This window comes from Lycorma delicatula, chromosome 1, assembly GCF_047948215.1.
Source record: "Lycorma delicatula isolate Av1 chromosome 1, ASM4794821v1, whole genome shotgun sequence".
NCBI classification, from domain to species: Eukaryota; Metazoa; Arthropoda; class Insecta; order Hemiptera; family Fulgoridae; genus Lycorma; species Lycorma delicatula.
In genome coordinates this window covers 262,838,745-262,861,146 of record NC_134455.1, presented here as the reverse complement: position 1 = coordinate 262,861,146, position 22,402 = coordinate 262,838,745, and the positions used below count along the sequence as shown (strand labels likewise).

Below are 22,402 nucleotides of genomic sequence, written 5' to 3'. Positions count from 1 at the left end.
CTCAGAATGTTCCTCTGCTAGACTGAAACCGAGGCAATCATTGTTAACATTATTTTGCCATTTATATTTGATAATGTGTTGTATTCTTTGGAAAATATTAATTATGTAACAGTAAAATTTGTTCCAATTGTTGTACGATATTTCATTCTGGGGGAGGGAATTCAAGTTAAACTTTTACATTTTGATGAAGTGTCAGGTGAAACGGCTCAAATTTTGACTCTACATCTTTTGCAGTGTGTGAAAAAATACAAACTTGAAGAAAAGTTGGTTTGTTATAAAGTCTCTGTATGGTTGTAAAAGGACATATTTTCTAGTGATCTGTGTACCTGAATACCAGTTCCAGTGTCGTCACCAACATACCATAGGACGCCCAGTCCAGCCAGTGATAGCGTTGTATCTTTTGTTTGACCTTCTGGTCAAACTGGATAAGTTTTAGCATAGTTTACTTTATTCTATTTTAAAGAAATTATACTATTATAAACTTTTATTTAAAAAGTATTATTTAATATTCAAATAAGTTATAATTAGGATTATAAACTTTTATCTAAATACAATTTTGATTACTTTATTTTAAATACTGTTCTCTTTTTACCAGTGTCTAACAATTAGTTAAGTATATAAATTTAATTTTAGGCCTACGATAAAGTACTTCTATAACTTTTGTATTATTTTATAGATTAAATGGTGATTAGTATTAAGTAAATCATTTTTACTTAAATTTTATTTAGTAGTATACTGATAAAGACTTTTCCAGATTTAGCCACCTGGTGCAAATTAAATTAGTTTTAAAAATTAAGATTTTTGTTTTTAATTTATGCTAATGGCAACTAATCGCTCACCACCTCCTCATTCTCCCTTGCCGTAAATTTCTAGCAAGGAGAGTTTCTAACCTTGGGAGCCTGAAAGAGGACCAAGCGCGAGGCGTTGGTAGCCGTAGACATTGAGTCCATGGAGCCAACCACAACCGAGGGTGGTCCGGAGACGGCAGCCGCCACCATGGAAGTTGCAAGGGAACAACCTAAAACCCCCTAACAACATAAAACCCGCAAGAGCTCCCCAGGCTCGCGCCCACTAAAGGTGGCATCCCAAACAACAAGCCGCCCAGGCGGGAAAATGCCAGAAGCCGCGTCCTCGAAGGAGAGTTGCGGGAACGACTTTTTCTCAAAGATGTCAATAAAGGACGTCCTGCTCGAAATTTTGAATGTATTGTACCGCCTGTTACAGGTGAAATCTATTAGGGACCTACTTCAGACCTTGATTGAATACCTCATGATCTTACTCACCCGGTATGGCTAGACAAACTTTACGACTGCTGCAGTGGATCGCGCGTTCTGTAGCAAGCAAAACGGCGGAGCTATGCCGTCTGGCTGATGACCTAGAAATTGATATGATACTGTTAGCAGAAATGCACCTCAAGCCTGATAAATCACTGACCCTTCGGTACTATTTCACCTACAGAGCCGACAAGGTAGTGCCAGGCCGAACCCCCGCCAACGGCGGAACCGCTATTTTAGTACACAGACCAATCACGCATATGCGGATTGAGGTTCATACCAATGTCATGGAACAGACCAACATTCATGTACAGCATCTAGGTACACTGTACAGACTGGTCTCTGCGTATAACAGGCCGAACTCAGCTGTACCCAGCGCTGACCTAGATGCCGTGATGGAAATTTTGGATGGTCTTTTCATACTCATTTTTTGGTTTGTCTAGTATTTCTCCCACCACCCCATTCGGTCATCCTATACCATAAGACCGAATGTCTGTGTCATAAACGGTTATTATGCCTCAAAACGTTTAGCGACCAATATCCTAATTAGCTCCTAGAGCTTACCTAACTGCGTGAGCGGATTAAGCGTGGGTCATACACCACTCGCTTGAGTGTCCCACTGCTTACTTGTCATATATTAATAAAATTGGTAGGCGCACTCCGTCAAGAAGGCGCACTCCGCATCAAGAAACTCCTACACGGTCCGACAATGCGGCTCTCGCCGCACTGATTCGTTGTGCTTGTGAGTGGCCAATTTTCCGCTTGACCTCTTAGTTCCAGGGTGGCCCGGTCTATAGCCCCCCACCCCCCACAAGAGCAGGGAAATTAAACATCAGGTGTTCATTTGACTGGACCTCCCCGCAGACGCACAACTCATCAGCTGCCAGGCAGAATCGAAAGAGATATTGGTTCAAATTAACATGGTTGGTGAGCACCTGGGCACCCGTTGTCCTTAAAAATTAAGGAGAGGCATACCATTCCCCCAGATACTGTATAAAGTTGTACAGGGATCTTCCCTTAGTCGTGGTGTTCCATTCCAGCTGCCATGCTTCCAAACCGGGGCTCTGCAGCCTCTTTCGCAGGCGGGAGATGGGCAACTGAACGAAATTCAGATCCGGTGCACTGTGATCACGATCCGGTACTGGTCCGACTCGAAACCGTATTCCAAATACCTCGGCCTCCCAGGCTCTTAGCAATCTCCATACGGCTGCCCAAACTTTCACCACTAAATCGATTGTGAGAGCATTTCCCAATACGGTGGTAGCCTCATAGGAGGTTGTTTTAAAAGCACCAGTGCATACAATTAAGGCTCTGCGCTGGGCACTACTTAAATTTTGAACAAGTTTTCTGTTCGTATCCAACTTATGCTCCCAAACGAGCGCCGCGTAAGAGGTCATACTTTCGAAGACACCTCGGTACACCATGTGCTTCTGACGGTCAGACAACCCATAGTCCTTGCGAGCAATCCTCTGTGCATCACTGAGACGGCGTCCGCCACTACTTGCCTAATGTGGTTGCTAAACAGCAACTTCTCATAAAAAAAAATACACCTAGGTAGTAATGAACTCTCATTCCACTGATTACACAGCCTTTATACTTAATGTGGGAGTTTCGGCTATACGAAAATTTGTCTTTGAGAAGCATAAACTTCGTCTTGCGCACAGAATCTTTAAATTTTGAATGTCCATCCAGCCCTCCGCGGTCGACAAGGCCGCTTGCGCTCGATCTTCCAGCTGCAGTCGTGAATTACCACGAACTAAAAGGAGATAGTCATCGACGAAAGCCTAGGCCGTGACCCTTTCTAGGAATGTCAATCCCAAAATCCCATCAAATACCAGGTTCCACAGAAAGGGACCGAGAACGGAACTCTGCGGGCTTCCCCTGGTGACGGAGGTTTCCAAAGCTAGGTGCGCATCTTTAAACAGAGCCGTACGATTAGACAAATAGTCACGCACTATGGCCTGCAGGGCTACGGTAACATTGCGGCGTTCCAACTTATAGAGGACAGAACTCCAACTCAAGGAAGGAAGTGCTGCTTCTATGTCTATAAAAATTGCCAAAACATGTTTACAGTCGGCGCTTTCCACCTCGGCAAGAGGATTTAAGATGCAATCCACGGTGCCAAACCCTTTCGTGAAGCCGTACTGACCTCGATTTAGAAAACAGTTCACCACAATGCTTTCCCAGAGCCATTCCACAACCAGCCTTTCAAGCAACTGCCGATTGCCGGCAAGAGGCTGATAACCGCTGACCTCACTACTATCCTTTCCGGGTTTTAAGAGCACCCTCACCAAAGCCACTTTCCAACAAGTTGGGAAGCAGCCCCAGCTAAGGTACCCCGTGAACTACCTGCCAAGCAGCTCTCTTATGACAGGCAGCAGATGGTAGAATATATCCGGGTCAAGCTGGTCAATCCCCGGTGCCTTTTTCAGTACCATTCGAGAAACCACTCGGTCTATTTCTACGGGATCCACAGCCCGTACGCCAAGGAAGGGCGTAGCCCTCGCCCAAACGCCGACCTCTGCTTCACCCCCGGAGCATCTGGAAACAGAGTATTCAGGAACGCCTGGTAAGTCCCCACAGAAGTTAAAGTGTGGTCACGACCACCAAACCTGCATCGAACACTGGACAGCACGTGCAATGGCTTTGGCCGATAACACGATTTTGCGAGCTGCCAGGAGCTGTGCTGCAACTTGCGCATTAAGTCCTGCCATAACTTAAGTCTGGCTTCCTTGATGGCATGAACATACTCATTACGGGCGCGCCGGTAGATCCGCAGACGCTCAGAGCACACGTCATCAACGATAATCCCCGTTAGGGGATGACGTTGGTATCTTCTCCTAGTGGACCTAACTCTTGCCCGCAGCACGCTAAGGTCAGAGGACCACCACTTTTTCCCGGGTTTCCGTCTGCGTTTAACAGACGACTCCCCAGACGCAGCGGTCATGACGGCTCCAGGCACTCCCCGATCAGCGAACTGGCCATTACCTAAGGGTCCGTCCATTGGCCGAGGCCGTCGTAGAACCCTATCGCAGCTAGTCTTGATGGCCCAGCCGAATTGTTCAGCTATCAATTCCACCTCCTCTCTGTGCTCCATGCGCTATTCCAACCCCTGCAAGGCAGCTGCGCACTCGCGCCGCAGCCTGTGCTATTCCAGGCCTTTTAGGTTATAGCGACCGAATCTGGAGCCCTTAGACCAACTCCATAAAAGATCTCAAAGGTTATAAGCTTATGATCACTTACAATGGCCTCGGGCCAAACAGTCCAACTACTTGTACTTCACAGCAAGTCGCCCGTCACCAAAGTGACGTCGATGTAACTTTCTCTCAGTTCGGTAGAGCAAGTTGGTCGTTGTTCTGCACCATTAATCAAGTAAAGGTTCCTGTCTTTCACGAACTGTTCGAGACCAGCACCTGTGGGGTCAGTGAGTGGTGAACTCCAGGAGGGAGACTTGACATTAGCGTCCAGAGCAACCAGCACTCTGGTGCTCGGGAGACCGTCCAGAATCCTGCCCAACTTCGCCAGCAAATCATCGATACTCCATCCAAGCTGAAAGTATCCTGACACTAGTATGACATCGAACGTACCTCTCGTAAGTCGCACGACGGTGAATTCCTTTCGCCGATTCTGTACATTGCATATACAAACGATATGCAGTTGTCGGAAGGCGTCAACGCCGCTTTATATGCCGATGATACGGCATATAATATACATACATACATCCCGAAATATGGATTACGCGGTCGAGAGACCCCAACGGCAACTCGATTTAGTGGAGCCGTGGCTTGGTTTGTAGAGAGTCAGGGTCAACGGGGAAAAGTCCGTGGCTGTGCTATTCACATGCAAGTGACGCGCTCCAGCCAGACAACTAGAAATCTCAGGGGGAAAATACCCTTTGAGATTCTAGTAGTGGTCCTGGATAAACGGCTTACCTTAGGGGACCATGTAATATATATGAGCCAAAGGCAGCCAGGGCTTGCCTATACCCAGTACTTAATCGAGCCAGCCCCATTCCGCTGGCGACTAAGATAATCATATACCGACTCTCCGTCTTGCCAATTTTGACATACGCATACTCGGCATCGGAGGCTTGTTATACTCCACGTTCCAGAAAACGCTGGAGACCGTCCAAAACGTGGCGCTGCGGACGATTTTTGGAGCGCCGTGGTTTGTCAGAAACGCCACACTTCGCTATGACGCGGACATAAAAACCGTATCGGAAGTGGGCGTAGCACAGTCTGTTCGGGAGAGCGGCCGTGTCCGAGCACAGCCATCTCAGGGACATCTGCCGAAAGGATCCTACGCCTTAAGGTGTGAGGAAAATGCCTGACGCCGTGTTAAATGAACCACCGTGAAATGGCGGGACGAGGGTTTGTGCATGATAAACCAGACCAGGAGCCTCTTCATCGGATCGGCCAACAGGAAACTTTCAGAAATGATTGCAGGCCTTTAAAAAAAAGTCATTAAAAAGAGATATCCGCGTAAAGTCTCATGTTGCACATAAAGTTGTTGCAGTTCATAAATATATAGCCATACAATTTTTTTTTTCTTTGAGAAAAATTAAATCAATTTTATTTACCCCATTCCAGTGTATCACACAATACTACAGAAATAGAAAATATAATATAACACCCTAACAAATAATTAAACATTTAGTTATGTTGTATTTTATTCAAATTAAATGTAAATTAAAAAAAAAAAAAAAATATTTGGATCCAATATTAATTTAATCACCCCCATTATAATATACTAGTGTAAGTATAGATAAAATCTAACGTCATAACGAGTGCTTAATTATAATTGAACATATGGTTTTGTTGTATTATGCTCTGCAGGTGTCCTCAACAGAAATAGATATGGCGCTGCTACCAGGTCGGACCCTTATAATTGTCTACCGTCAAGTTAGTGGAAGACTCAGTTAAATAAACAAAATAAAATAAAATATCTTTTAAATCTTTTATTCAAAATCCATTGACTTGGTATTATGTTGATCCCATCCTAATCTAATATTCAATATTACTAACGGAAATATATCTTACCTGATCACTGTTAACACTTAATTATTCAAAATGATAAATTAAATAAATTGTTGACTTTCAACTTTTACTGAATACATCTGAATCTAAGCCCATACCATCTTAATTAATATTTTTCAACATTATTAGGGGTTTTATTTTTTTTTTTTTTCGCGCGCGAGCGGAAACGTTAAGAGCGAGTTTTCTACACTTCATAAAAATTAAATTTTATTAAAATTTAATATGTAGGTAGGTTGAAACATGAGAGGTTTGTCATGTTGTTCTTAATGGGGCCTGTTATATCTTTCTTTCAATATAGAACTTGCCTTCTTTTTATGTCTGTTTCAGCTCTGTTTCCGGTGAACCAGCATAATGACAGTGGCCACGCGATTCCCCTTCCCAAGCTGGAAGGCTTCCAGCTTGTGTCTGGGAGGAAGCTTCCTGTAAACACTGGGGTCCCCACGGAAGGCAAATTCCTGTTAGACTGAAAGGCTCTAGCTCCAAAAGGACTTGCAGAGGACGAACTGAAAATTGTCAGAAGTAAAAAGGTTCATACTTAAGTGTCTCTGTATAAGCCACAGTCAATTATTTCTCATTGGTTAAAAGGACGGGAACGAAAATATCAAATCCGTCCATAAATAATATAAAACAAATAAAATATATAACTGCCACTAAACAAACAATAACCCACCAGGTAAAATAGAAAGGCACAGCAGCAAGGGACATTTGTCCAGGTTCTGCAATTAATAGAGAGAAAACAAACTCACGCTATCCTTGCGTTCCGTTCCGGTTTGTTACACTGCTGATAACACTAATAGTAATTTTGGTGGTGTGAAGAGAAAGGGGAATGAAAGTGTGTTAAGAAAAGTTCAAAGTGATTTAGATAGACCTATTTTAGGAATTTGTTGTTCATCCCACATTGCAAACAATTCAGTACAAACAGCATGTGATTCTCTACCCCTGGACATGGAAGTTATTGTTATAAAAATTTAAAAATATTTTCACTATATGCGTACAGTAAGAGTAACGAAACGAGTTCTGTGAATTTGTGGAAACAGATTACAAAAAGTATTGTCATAGCAGCACGAGATTCGTTAGTTCGTTACCTACAATAGAGAGAATTCTTTACATTTTTGATGGCTTAAAATCATACTTCTAATCTTGTGACAAATGCCCAAAACTATTATTTGATTTTTTTGAAAATCTAGAAAGTGAACTGTTTTTAAAATTTTTGTATGGTACTCTACAGTTATTTAATAATGTAATTCTGAAATTGGAAGCTAATTTTATCACAGCAACGGAAGCATTTCAGATATATTCTGAATTAATTTGTCAACTTCAGGAAAGAAAAACCCACAAATTTATACCATCTTCTGCCAAAGAATTGCTATGCACTCTAAAAGAAAATAATGATGTTCAGGAACAAAAATTCTTTTAAAGCATAGACAATTTTTATAATTGTAGTATCTAATACTTAAGAGTTGTGGAGAACCAGTTTTGATAAATTTAGTAAGTTTCAATGGATAAATTTACGAACTGTAACTGCCTGGTCTGATTTAGAAGAAAGTGCACAAGTTGTTAATGAAGTTGTAAACGATTCCATAAATACTGACGACCTATTTGATGAACGTACATTGTTGAACCAGGCAATTCAAAACCAAAGGGTAGGTTGTGGTTCAAGTTCTGATAAAATACCAGATACTATTGAAGAGAAGTGGAAAGCAATTTTTAAGGTGTTTTAAAAGACTGATATTTCATGTTGCAATATTTCTAAACTGGTTGAGTTTGCGATGTCTTTGCCTGGGACATCTGCCCCAGTTGAGAGTTTTTTCAATTACAGGGAACAACTGGTCTGCAGAAAGGGATAGACTTTCAGTATCTACTGTTAAACATCTGCTAAATGTTAAAATTAATTCAGAACTTTCTTGTTGTGAATTTTACGATGTAATTAAAAAAAAAAATTTCTGAAAGAAGTCATGTTTAGTGAAAAATAAAACTGAATAAATAAAGTTTAATGTTTCAGTAAACTGTTAAGACTTTTAAGTACTTTCAAAAATATGTCCTGTGTGGTCCCAAAAAATATGGTAAACCTAAATTTGAGGTATAAAGCTAACCAAATCCTGAATTGGTTTCCTTTCCAAAATGTCCTGGATGTTTGAAAATTCTTTTAATTATTGGATTTCAAAGGGTATAAAACAAATATACAAGATTGCATTCTTTTTTAAAAAATCTGCTCGTAAACCATAACCACACATTAAAAAATATATCCACATATTAAAAAAGAATAAAAATAATATACAGAAATATTTGTGACATTTTAAACAGATAATGTATACGTTATGTGAACACGAAATTATTTACTTTTTTTGTAGTTGGCAAAGCAGTTTACTTTTTGAAATTAAAATACAAATTTAACTGCCAAGATAAATGTTATGCATATACGAGGGTTATTTTTTTCAAGGTCCGATCGGTCGAGAAATAAAAACCCGCGTAAAAATTGGATGAACCTTTGAGCATATGTGTTGCGCAGCGTTTCTAGTATGGTCTTCATTCACGCCGCGTCACTTCGTTTAGTTCTGAACACACTGCTAGAACGTAAACATGTCTACAATAGTAGCATCTCCCGCCAAGTGTGAATTGCATGCGGTAATTTCTTCAGGCTGAGGGGTGTAGTGCAGCTGAAATTCATCGACGAATAAGTAATGTGTACGGTGAAACTTCAATGAGTGACAGCAAAGTGCGACAATGGTGCAGGAACTTTAAAGCAGGACGTACATTGAACATGATGACCGCCGGCATCATGTTCATGATGCCGGCGGCATCATGTTCATGATGCCGGCGGTCAGGGAAGGAAGCGAGTGTCAACCGATGATCTCGTTGAGCGAGTGGATGAGGCAATTCGAAAATATCGTCGGTTCACAATTTCTGTATTGACTGATTCGTTTCCTGAAATTTCAAGGTCAGCTCTCTACACCATTGTGAGTGAGAGACTTCAGTACCGCTAACTGTGTGCGAGTTGGGCTCCCAAGATGCTGTCCGACCATCACAAAACTATGAGAATGCACGCCTCCCTAACATTTCTCCAGCACTACCACAATGAAAGAGAAGATTTTTTGAACAAAATTGTCACAGGGGATGAGACATGGGTCCATTTCGAAACTGAAGAAACAAAAGAACAATCCATACAGTGGATGCATTCTCATTCTCCCAGTAAACCAAAGAAGTTCAAGGGAACCTTCTACAACAGAAAGTGTATGGCTACTGTGTTCTGGGACCCGAATGGAGTTCTCTTAGTGGAATTCATGGAACGTGGCACGACCATCACTGCAGCCTCATAGTGCGTGACGCTTCAACGTCTACGAAGGACAATTCAGAATAAGCGGAGAGGAATGTTGTCATCAGGCATTGTCTTTCTCCATGACAATGCTCGCCCGCACACTGCAGCTGTAACAAAGAAGCTCCTGGTGCGTTTTCGTTGGGAAGTGTTTGATCACCCGGACTTGGCTTCATCCGATTTTCACCTCTGCTCACATGAAACGCTGGCTAGGAGGACAACATTTTGGCACAGACATCGCGCTGCAGACCAGCGTAGAAACATGGCTGAAAACACAGGCGGCTCCGTTCTATGACGAGAGTATTAGAAAGTTGGTACCACGCTACGACAAATGTCTAAATCGGAGTGGCGACTATGTAGGGAAATAGCATAACTATGTAAGTACTTGTTACAAATAAAAACTTTTTTATTTTCACTGTGGTTTTAATTTCGAGACCGATCGGACCTTGAAAAAAATAACCTCGTAGAACCATGTTACATTTGAAAAAAAAAATGTATGTATTTATTTCCTTTTAACCAAGTTATTCTTGTTTTGCATTGCTCGTGAAATTTCAATGAATTTCTCAGATTATCATCTATGAAGGTCTTTGAAATCTGACAACAAGATGGAGTTAATTTGCAGTTTTATCATTTATTAAATTAGTGTCTGTGTACACACTCATCTTGTTAAGGTTATTCTCCATTTCTAAACAAGTTGGGGCAGTGTAAAATAAACCTAATAGGTAGAAGAATGTTTATCATATTAAAGATGAGTAAGTCTGATGACTTAATAACTTGCAATATTTTTTTACAAGCTCAAGCTACTCAAAAGAGATGGTTTAAAAAATATTTCAATAGTATGTATTTTGGATCAGTTACTGATTTCTAGTCAGTGATCAATTAAGTTATTTGACAGAACTATTAGTACTTGTGATCATATGTTGGTTGACAAGAATTGACTGAGGGCACCTGTTTTTCAAAAAGACATTGTTATAATTGAAATACTAACAGTTTTATCTATATTCAACTCTTCATGAGCAACTTTTCTTTACTGTTTAAAGATACTGGATTAAAAAAAAAAACATAGTAGAAAAATACTAATGATTCACTTGTTGGTTCATTTTTAGAAGGCGCTAATAGTTCAAGTTATTTTAAAATAATATCTCTTACAGTCCTACACATTACAGATTAATTTCTGTTAGACTGCATAAAACACATGATTAATTAAACAGCTTAAATAAATACATTAAAAAGCAAATCTTGATTCCTTTCTTTGCAGGCTAAGAAAATACTAGTATTCATCTCAAGTTGAAGATACCCATGGAGTATTATAAATATTTCCTCAGATCCAAGATGTTCAGTAAGCATTTTTATTTTAAAACTTTTGTGAAAAATAGGAAAACAATAATTACATACTTCAGTATACGTAAGTGGTGTGCTTATTGTTTAAACTCTGTTAATAGAACACAAATAATACAAATTGTTTTTAACACATTGCTTAACACAAATTTTGTGTTAAGAATTTCTTGTATAAATGTGCTTAAGAGAATTCATGGACAGAAAGTGAACTAAACAGATGTCATTAGGGTTACAGTGTACTGGGGATATTCTATACAGAGAGAAGGCAGAAATTACTCTCATCATCTGATCCAAGAGGTTCATAGTTTGAAACTGAGTAATTTTTTTAATAATATTATCTCCTGAAAAATATTCTATTCCTAATATCATTCTGCTGAGTTCTAACCACAACATATCCTGGTCTGACATTCAATAAATGTAATAAGCAACTAGTACACACATTTACTCCTGCCTAGACAAGGGGCACAGCTATCTATAGGCACTATTTCTGATTGCTGTTTACTTTTACTAAATTTTTTTCTATTTAGGAACACTGCTATTAGGAGCAAGATGTCTGTGAGCTGTTTTCTGAATTACATAGCTTTTTTTGCATAGAATATTCTTTTCTACACTATAGACTAAATAAACTTCTACACAGAAATAAATAAAGTATAACATTTTAAGAGGCTTACTACTCGATGTGTCTAAATTTAACTAAGAAATTCTTTACTCCATGAAAGATTCTTTAAATTTACTTGCTGGATAAAATAAAGTGTTCATTTCATATTATTCAGCTATTTTTTCGAGACAATCTGTTTAATGGTGACCTATTCTAAATATCACTTTCTTTCATTAATTTGTAGATGTATTTGATATATGAAACCTTTTTTACATTTGTTCATTGTTTGTTTTCCTGGGTTTTATTTTCTAAGCTTGCCAGAATATTATTTCTCTTACTGAGCAATCATTACTTTAAAAATTTTGGATTTTTTTCTATATTTAATATTAGCTAACAAGCTATGCAAATCTTTTTTACTACCTGCATTGTGGGGCAAACACAGTTCAGAATTTGGTTTTATTTATTCTCAGACAATCAAACAGTCTGAGACATTCTGTTAAATTAATTTCAATAGGTAAAGAACACATTCAAGACTTTGTATTACAAAAATCAGGGTACAGTGTATAAATTATCTCTAACAACATGAATGAACCAGATTTTAAATATGGCAAATGATTAAATAATTATAATTATTTTATGATAAATTATGAATACTTTTGCAATCACCAGAAATGATAAATTTTGTTTAAATCCAATAATGTAACTCTAAGATTTTATTTGAATTTTATTCTATACAACTTTGGATCTGTAAACATTATTCAAATATACTGTTATTCAATAAATATAATTAATGTTATTTATTTTACCTGAGGATCAATCATAAGTGGCCAACGATCCGAGTTAGTTAAAATTGTTGCATTTTCAGTAGACATTCTATCACTTGGTAAACCTTCATTATTCCAAATAGCTATTTGTGCATCATCTGTCAGCAAAGTTAAAGGATCAAGGCCTTCAGTAATTGGAATTGGAGGCTAAAACATATAAAAAAAAAATTATTTACATTTAATTAGGAAATTAAAGTACTATACAGTACCACATGAATGTCATTTAGTAAATACTTTGTATTCTAATATATGAAAATTATTTTTAATGAAATTTCAGAATTATTACAATTCTAATAAAATAAGTGTATTTAATTATCAAAATACTGTTGAGTAAATAACTTAATAATATTTACATACCTCTACTGTTTTCAGATACGGTAACCACATTTTATTTAAGAGATCTTGCCTGTACTGTTTTGTGAAGCAGCCAACGTATGAAATGAAAGCTGTAATCAGCAATACATCTCCTGGTAGAGTTGTCCCCTGCTGCATGAAACTAATAAAATTGTAGAACAAAATATCAGTAAAAAATTAATAAAGAGTTTCCTCTCCCAAGTCAGAATCAGAACTGTTGGTAGATGTAGATGAGGCCAAATTATATGAATTAGCATTTGTTTGGTATCTGTTGATTCCCTGAAGAGTGCTGTGTAATGTCTATTGTTCACACTCATAACTTTCTTAATGTCAGTACATTCATGACTCTCTTGAGAAAATTAATTTCCTTTACCAGTTTTACCACAGGTTGTATGACTTGTCATATAGCTAAAGCCTCTTCTTCCCTGACATCAAGAGTCTGGGATCAGAACATCCTACCTTCAGATCAGAGACCTTCAAGTTTGAGTACTCCATTATTTTGATAACACACTAAAAATACAGAGGAATAACATTTTATTTATAAGTTGGAATGTTATAAATATTAAACTGAAACTGAGCTATACTAGATTGGATAAAGAAAAGTAATTATAACTAAAATAAAAAAAAAATGTTAAAATCACAAAACCAATCATAAAAATTTTGAAATAAAACTTCGAAAATTTAACAAATTGCAAAAAGAATTATATAAACAGTGGAAATATGCAAATATGCTCTGGTAAAACCAGTGTCCAAGAAAATATGTCAGAAACATTCAGAGTCTATACTGTATTGACTGATCATATAACTCTTTGATATCATTTGAAGGATGGGCAAATGTTAAACAGAGGTATGCAGAAATAACCAAGGGAACAAAGATCTAGTGAAACCTGTAGTATACCTGGCAACTTCTGACAACAGAATTTTTATCTTAGGAAGGGAAACTTAATGTCAACTGAGAATAGAGAGCATAACCACAAATTACTGGAGAGACTTAGTAGTAGCCTACAACTAAGTTGGAAAGATTATATAAGGGAATGCAACAAAAGATTTGAACACAGATTGTAATACTACTATCTGATACCCAGGTACAGGTAAGAAAAAACATAGCTTGAATATAAATTCATAGAACTTCCACCATTCTACAAAATTTTAATTGAACATTCAAAGTAATTCAATATCTTAGAACTCAAGAGAGTAAATAAAAAGAAAGAGGTCCTGCTTTGTTCAATCTAATATTCTTTACTCACTAATTTTAGGCAAACATCAAAGTTACTTTTCAGTACATTAAACCATCTTAAAGAAGTTCTTTTATATACTTACTTAGCTACAGCTTCTGCCCAGCGAACATTTTCTGATCCTAAACCACCAACTAATCTGTTTGCCAACTGAATTGTTCTATTTGTGGCATCTGCTTCTTCTTGGCATCTTAGCTTTTCAGAAGTAGCCTGCTCAAAGTCAGCAGTTAATTTAGCTAACTGTTCTTCTAATGACTGGAAGAAAACAAAATGATTTTTGTTGTGATAAACATTTTTGACTTTTTATCAAAAGTATACTTTTTAGTATACTTTTATATACTAAAATTATTTATACTATAAGTTTTTATCAGCTGTTAATTAACAAAAAATACCTTTAAAACAGTAAACTTCCAAAATGACAACTGAACCACATTGTTGTCTTGATGTGATGATATGAATCATGTATGCATTTAAGCCAGTTTATTTTTTTTTTGAGCATGTTTGTTGTTGATTAACATGTATGGGATAGTAACAAATTATATTTTAAGCAGAATATGAAAACAATAAATACATTTTCTTTAATTCCATCACAAAAACAACCAACAGTTTGTTTATTTTAAAGTAATAATGTTGTACTTTAAAATAAATAGAAAGCAATTAGCTAATAGTATCAGACCCACTTATTCACAATGCCTCAAACCACCCTGCAAACAACCTAGTTTAGAAATATGGTCTACTGATTAACCATGTCACCTAAAAAACAACATTAAAGATTTCAAATCTATAAAGTTCCTAGCATTCACAACAGCATAATAAGCTGATACACTCCTACACAAAATAAATAAAAAGAAAACAAAAAATACTTAACATTCAATAAACACAATAAAGAAAGTATCTTACAGATTAAAAAATCTGGTTACAACATTCAGAATAACAATAAACAAAATAAATCATTACATATAAATCACTAACATAATGCCTCTTGAACATTATATATAAAATGAAATATGTCAATGGCTCAGTGTTCAACATTGGCCATTAAGAATGCAGATTCAAACAAGATAAAAATGAACATTTCATAATAAAGATCTATAGAAAAAAAGTCAACAGTCATCAATGATTTTGTCTAATATTGTAGCAATATAATAGCAAACAGCTTTGACATTCTACACATATATAAAAACAGACCACATCTTACATAGTTTAAAATTAGTTTAAATAGTAAATTAGTTTAATTAGTTTAAAATTATGAAATATATAACCACAGTAAAACATACAACAGTGATATATAAAATAAAAAAAACTCAAATCAAATCCAATAGATTTTAAATAGATGTTTGAAGTACCACCAGCAACATTGGGATGAGAAAAACAGCATCAGTTATTGAAGATGATTGCAGAGAACTAATAACATTTTGAGACAAATTATTAATTTGCTGTGGTTTGTCGTTTCAGACGTTTATAGTTTAAACTAAGTTTTATTGTTAACCATCATGGTAAAAATAAGTTAAATTTTTAATAATCCTAAAATGTTATAACATTTTATGAGTTTATCAATCAATTTAATCAGTTAATCTGTGGTCATTCTTATTTTGCTGTTGTTTTATTTTTTTTCAATATTTTTAAACTGTTTTAAACTGTCTTGATTTAATTTGAATCTATTTTAAATTGCCTATAATAATTTTTTTACTATTTAAATAAAGAACAACTTTCTAAGATGTCCCAATCCAAAATAGCGATTTAGATTTTGCTATTTTGAAAGTATGACTCAATAGCTCAAAACTGAGTTTCAATCATTTGAAGATTTGCTGGAGTGGAGACTGATACTTTGTCTTTAATTTACTTTAATTAAGATTGATTACAGTTAATTTAATTAAGATTACAGCTAATTGGGGAATACTGAATTTTGTGAAAATACCCTTTTGTTCAACTGACTTTGAATTTACCAATAAAAAATAAAATTAATCATTGGTTTACTTAAATCCAGTGATAAAAGAAAATATAATTAAGTTATTAATTAAAACAATAAAATAAACAACAGTCAAAATAATTTTCAAAATACTGTTAATCAATAAAATTGAAATAATAAATGAACTCAATATTATTATTATAATTTGTAATTATTTTAAATAATATAAACCGAAGTAGCCTAATAATCCTAATTCTGTTCTTTGGAATGATAAATGCTTAAGATAAACTGCAAATAATTTTATTATTGAAAAAATAAATAAATAAAGGAAATCTCTATTCCAATCAAAACAAATGTTTAATTGTTTTGCCATTGATCTAATGAAAATTTAACTTCATTGTTATATCGTGATATTATTTTAATTGCATTTAACTTTTAAATTTTATCAGACTAATGATGTTTAAAAATCTTTTTAACTCTGTTTATTTTATTATTTTAATTTAGATCTTATTTAATAGATTTTAAAAATAACATAAATTCACACAAACAATTAAGTTCATTCATCGTATGAATTAATTTTCAGCTAATTTGAGGAATATGAATAATTAAAAAATCTTATTTTAAAAGCTAACTTCAACATTATCTAGCCACTCCTAGAGAAATACCTACGTACTGTGATATGTTGTGTATTATATAATAAAGTAAATATTCAATTGGAGTTGTATGTTGTATAGAAAATAAAATGATTCACCCAGTATTTTATTCATAAAAATACTTAGGGTATAATTTGGATGTTGAAAGTAAAATCTTCACAAGATAGAGGGCAAGAAGTTCAGCACTAAGTACATTCAAATTTAAAAATGCTGAAACTAGAAGTTAATAAGTAGGCATTAGAAATATAAGAAAAAAAAGTTTGTTTTAAAATGTAAGGACCTAACTGACCAAACAAGTAAATTAAAAGAACCAGACTAAAATAAATAAATGAACAAAGAATCATGTATCATTAATAAAAGCTTTAATTAATGACCAATCAGTATAAAAATCACTTATGCATTTTCCTTCTGAAATACTTTACATTCTTTCTGTATTCATCAATCAACTAAAATGACAAGAAATATCCAAATTACATATAAATTACAGAATATTCTACTGCAGTTAATACTCATTATTAAGGAAAATTCTTTGATAGCTACCATTAAACTGTATGATAACTTTCAGAGAGAGATATGATAGATAGGAAGTAGTACGAAATCACTTTTTGAGAAAAATCTTCATAAATGATTTTTGTTATAATTGGTATAAAAATATATAATTGACAGATAATAATTTAAATTATCTTAAAGTTAACACAATAGTGTGGTTGATTGCATTTAGTAAAAATGAGCAGATAGAATATGTGAACATGAATTCATGTATTTATATCAGAGCATGTTGGCTCTCAGATTAATTTTAGAAGGCAGGCTTGAAAATCTTAGAGGCTACCTACATGATCTTTGTTGATTTAGAGTAAGTATTTGATAGTGTAAAATGGAATAAAATGTTAAATGTTTTATGAAATTTTTGACTTAAAAAAGGGGAAAGAAGAATTATTTGTAGTCTGTACAAGAATCAGGTAGCAGATATTAGAATTGAAGAGGAAGAAAGGCAAGCCTTGATATAGAAATAAGTGAGACAAGATTGTAGTCTCTGTCCCTGTTGCTTTTCAGATTGTACACAGATGAAATAATATAGGAATCTGAAGATAAAAGAGTTTAATAACTATTCAAGGAGAAAAAATTAAGATGTTAAGATTTGTTTAGGACATTACTTTTTGGTAGAAGAACAAAGAGTTAAAACAAATATTGAATAACTTAGATTTATTATTAGGAGGGAATTCAATCAGGAAATAAATAAATGTACAACAAAAGTTATGAAATTTGACAGAAAATAGGACCAAAAAATATTAAATATTATAAAGATAGCCAAACATAATATATCAGAAGTTTGTACTTTGGTTATTTAGGGAGTAAAATTACAAATTATGGGTGAAGTAATGAAAACATCAAAAGCAGACTGATCCAAGCAAGTTATGGTTAATGAAGAAAACTGATTCTGATAAAAACAATTCTAAGTATTAGAAAAATGCTCTGAAAATGTTTGTTAGTAATTTATTACTTTATGGTTGTGAAACATAGATGTTAAGGAAATGAGAAATCTTTGTTAAATCTTGTAAAGATAAACTTGGATTATGGATGATCTATTAAGTCAGCCAGGTTCAGTTAACTTGGGGAGGGACATGAAGAAGAGAAAATTTGTACAGGAAAATAAATAGTGGAATAAAAAAAATGATTAATGGTAAAAATTATAGGTTACAGTTAAAAATTAACATATCACAGAAATGAGTGGAGGACAGCATCAAACTAATTAAATAACTGATAACAGGAAAGAAAAAAATGTTGACAATTTGGCAATTTAATATTGTAAAAACATTTAATTTTAACGTTTTATATTCAAATTAAGTAAATTAAATTATTAATTCAGGAGAAATTGAATAAACAGTTACGCTTCAGTAAATTAAAAGGAAAGGAAAAAATGAACACTATGTTTTCAGTGGCCAAAAAATATATAGATGGTTAATTTATGTAAATAATCTATTATTTACACAAATTAAAAATAACATGTTTTATGTTGTTTATGAAATGTAGGGTTTAGTGCTTTTCAAAAGATTATTTTAAAGGTAATAAAATAGAAAACAGTTGATACAGATCAATGTAATCAAATTAATCAGTCTTATTAATAAGTATACATAAATTTATTACATGTGGAAAAGTTACACAGTTACAGTTTTTGACTAAACAAAAGGTTAAGAGAGAATTCTTTCTGTCTTAGATGATTACTTTATAAGATGAACAAAATCAAATCATAATAACACTTTTAATATTGTAAAAACACTTTCACTTATGTTCTCAATGATTTTTAAAAAGAAATAGAATACTGTAAACATCTGATCTCTAGCATGATACTATCTACCCATAAGTGAGTGTTTTATAACAGCTGTCAAATCACATATAATGACACATTATAAAAGGTGGATATTTTAAAGATAAGTTTATAATCATTGAGATAAAAAAAGAATCAATTTTTAATTTTTCAGTTAAGTTTAATGAATTCTTAGGTACAGAAATAATTTAACCGATTGAGGGATGAGCAGAAATTAATTACATCAATCGTTAGAAATCATTTTATAAGGGTTAAAATAACTTTTATTTGTAAATAACAGGAAAATGTTTAATTAATATGTTATGGAATGAAGATGATTGATGTTACACTTTTCTAATTTACTTTTATTTTATTTATTACCAGTTACAAAATAAGTACTCAGTGTCTAAAATGTAACTACTTACAGCAACTTTTTGTTTGATAACCATCAATCTCTCTTGTGCCTGGGCTAAGTCAGCATTTGCTTGAGCAAGAGCTTTTCTTTTTGGCTCTACATCACAATAGACTTCATAGAATTTAATGATGTTTATCACCCATGCGCATAAACCTTTGTCAAACAATAATGGAATATTAAATATATTAGGATACTTGTTACAAGTACTAAGTATTATTATGTAACACATTCATTACAAAGAAGTATGGCAAAAAAAAATTATATCTATAATTAATTAAATATTTTGCGATGCTGGTCTGATATCTGATCAATCAATATTTTTCCACAGCCTTCCTTGACTCCTGAAGGGACATGCTGGATCAATTTTTTTTGTTATATATACACATTCCTGGTATAAATTATCTTGTAATTATACATTTATCTGAATATAATATTTATTTCATCTTGATAAGCTGTTCTGAGTAGCTGTAGGTAAATCGATTTGAGGTGAAGTTCTACATATTATATCCTCATGAATTTAAAAATATGGACAGATATAGGAATTCTGTACCAATAGCAAACACAACAGCTAAACTAATGTAACTACCTGCTCGTAATTAATGGTTTACAATCTACAAATAACATGGTTAGGAACGTATTTTGTGACGAAAGAACTGCTCTGAAAACCTGTTTTTTAAAACTGTTGAGAAACGAGTCATTCATTAAATATGAAACTAAATAATTTATTACACTAATCAACAAAAAAATTTTTTTTTGCTTATCTGGAGTTGTACATGGTGATTTAAACTAATTTTGGGGTGCTGGATTCAAAACTATAATCAGAATTTGTGTAATATCATGTTTTTTTATATACATACATTTTAGACATTTTATTTACCAATAAATGCATAATCACTGTGAAATAAATATTTAAAAAAAATATTATTTATGTTTTCATTCAAAATTTGTTTAAATCAACTACATTTTTATTTATGCAAACACAGATAAATTAAAATAAAAAATAAAATTTATAATACAAAATATAATATTTAAAATTTATTAAAAATACAAAATAAAATAAATTTAATAAATTTTAAATGGCAGTTTTAAAAGTAGAATTAGTAGTCTTCATTGGAATTGTCTTACCTTTAATTTTTAAAATATGTTGACAAACTTTTTCGCTTGTATGATGTTTGATCAGTTTCACTAACAAAAACCAACAATAGTTATCCGTCACTCCAGGGTCCCATCTTACTTGGTACTGATGCTGTCATGGTCAGAACAATGGAAGAACTCGATGGTTAGAATGCTGATAGAAACGCTCTCCTTTCTCATCGTCGACAGAGCCTACATTTTTGGAAAAAACTCTAGGTGGGAGTGTAGGAAATCAATTATTGATGACATCCTACAACCTAAATGTTTGTAGTTTTCTAACAGCTAATTAACCAAAAAAACATAGCTTTCATCTTTTCTATTGCCTAAAAAAAAAAATCACTAACAACGTCTTTGAAGGACTTCCATGCAGCTAGTTCACATTCGCTAAGTTTATTGTCAAAAGTTGAGTCCTTAAGTAGTTTCTTGATTTATGGACTGATAAATATACCTTCCTTGAGCTTACTATCACTTAATCTAGAAAAATTTATTTTTAAATAATTAAATTCTGGTCCATCTTTGTCTAGTGACTGTTTCAAATTACTCCAAATTGAATGCTAAACATTGTAATCTGTTTATCAGTATATTTTCTATAAAGCAGGTAAAAGTTAAATCAGATGTTGGTCACCTAAACATATACATTAGTGATAATTATAAAATGTCAAGACATAACAAACATATAAGCAACTACCACTGTTTAATTTTCTTTAGTTCTCCTTTACATACAGAACAATAAATGGGATTTATTTAATCATCTGAAAAACTAATAATTATATTGAGAATATATATTATTACTAAATTACTCAACCCATTTATATTAATAAATAATATTTCAAAAGTACCAGCTGCAGCTGCTGATTTACTTCGTACAAACTCAGGTTCAAATTCTGAATCTTTAAGGTAAGGTTGAATTGCTTTAATGATTTCTGGATGGATGTTCTCTTTATCATAAGAAATTAGTGAATCCAAGAAGCTATCAACTTTAGCCATCATTATCTGTAATTGAAAATAAAGCAAACAGTTAACTTAAAAATAAAATATAATTAAGTCTTGGTAAACATTAATAGATTAGGCTATAAAGTTATAACAACCAAACAGTGTATACTGTTCTTATTCGAGAATTTTTGAAATTATTTCATATAAGTAAATCCACACTAAATGTTGATATACATATATATATATATATATATATATTTTTTTTTTTTAATAATAATAATGCCTTGAACAGCATGTTGAACGAGTAAGCAAACATGTATATGTGATGAACCATTACATTCTGGAGACCTGTGCAGGTATCCACCTGTATGTGTATTGTCATGAGCACTCTGCAAGATCTAGGAATTATCAGTTCTATAAACAAGAAGTAGCTGTATAACAGATCAAGAATACACAGAAAGTCAGCAACTTGGAGCCAGGAAAATTGTGCTTGGCAGAATGCCAAAGATATGATGCACAGGTTGCTGCAGCTTCCATTAAACCAGAGGATGTAATTTCTGAACTGGCACTAGTTTTAGCATGCACGACTGAACCAATCTATGAAAAATTAAAGAGTCGACTATCAAATAAAAGTAGCTTCAAATCGTTGGAGAAGAAGGCATGTAGTTTCAATACTAAGATTGTGGTATAATCCAGGAATGAGTTATCAACTGCACACAGCAGCATGTTGTACGAGAAAGCATATTTGTATATGTGGTGAACCATTACATTCTAATGACTTATGCAGAAATCCTCCTGTCTGTGTGAACTGTCATGGGTACCACACTGTAAGATCTAGGAATTTTCCTATTTATAAACAGGAAGAAGCTGTACAAGAGATCAACACAACACAGAAAGTCAGCTACTTTGACGCAACAAAAATTGTGCTTGGCAGAATGCCAAAGATCACGTCATACACACAAGTTGCGGTCGCTCCTGCAGCTTCCTTTAAATTAGAGGATGTACTCACAGAATTAGCACCAGCATTGTCTTAGATGATTAAATGAATCTTCAATGATAAAATGAAGAGTCAACTATCCAG

The 22,402-nt window shown here is 34.1% G+C and overlaps 1 protein-coding gene across 1 annotated transcript in view; it reads right to left on the bottom strand.

The window, feature by feature from the left end:
• Positions 1-22,402, bottom strand: part of Dhc93AB (Dynein heavy chain at 93AB) — a 493,152-nt gene that overhangs the window by 100,304 nt on the left and 370,446 nt on the right. The window contains exons 57-61 of the mRNA XM_075354875.1: positions 21,228-21,381; positions 19,265-19,407; positions 14,058-14,227; positions 12,741-12,879; positions 12,366-12,530 (exon numbers count right to left, since the gene is read on the bottom strand). Coding sequence (XP_075210990.1) covers positions 12,366-12,530; positions 12,741-12,879; positions 14,058-14,227; positions 19,265-19,407; positions 21,228-21,381 — 771 coding nt within the window. The remainder of the gene's footprint in view (positions 1-12,365; positions 12,531-12,740; positions 12,880-14,057; positions 14,228-19,264; positions 19,408-21,227; positions 21,382-22,402) is intronic.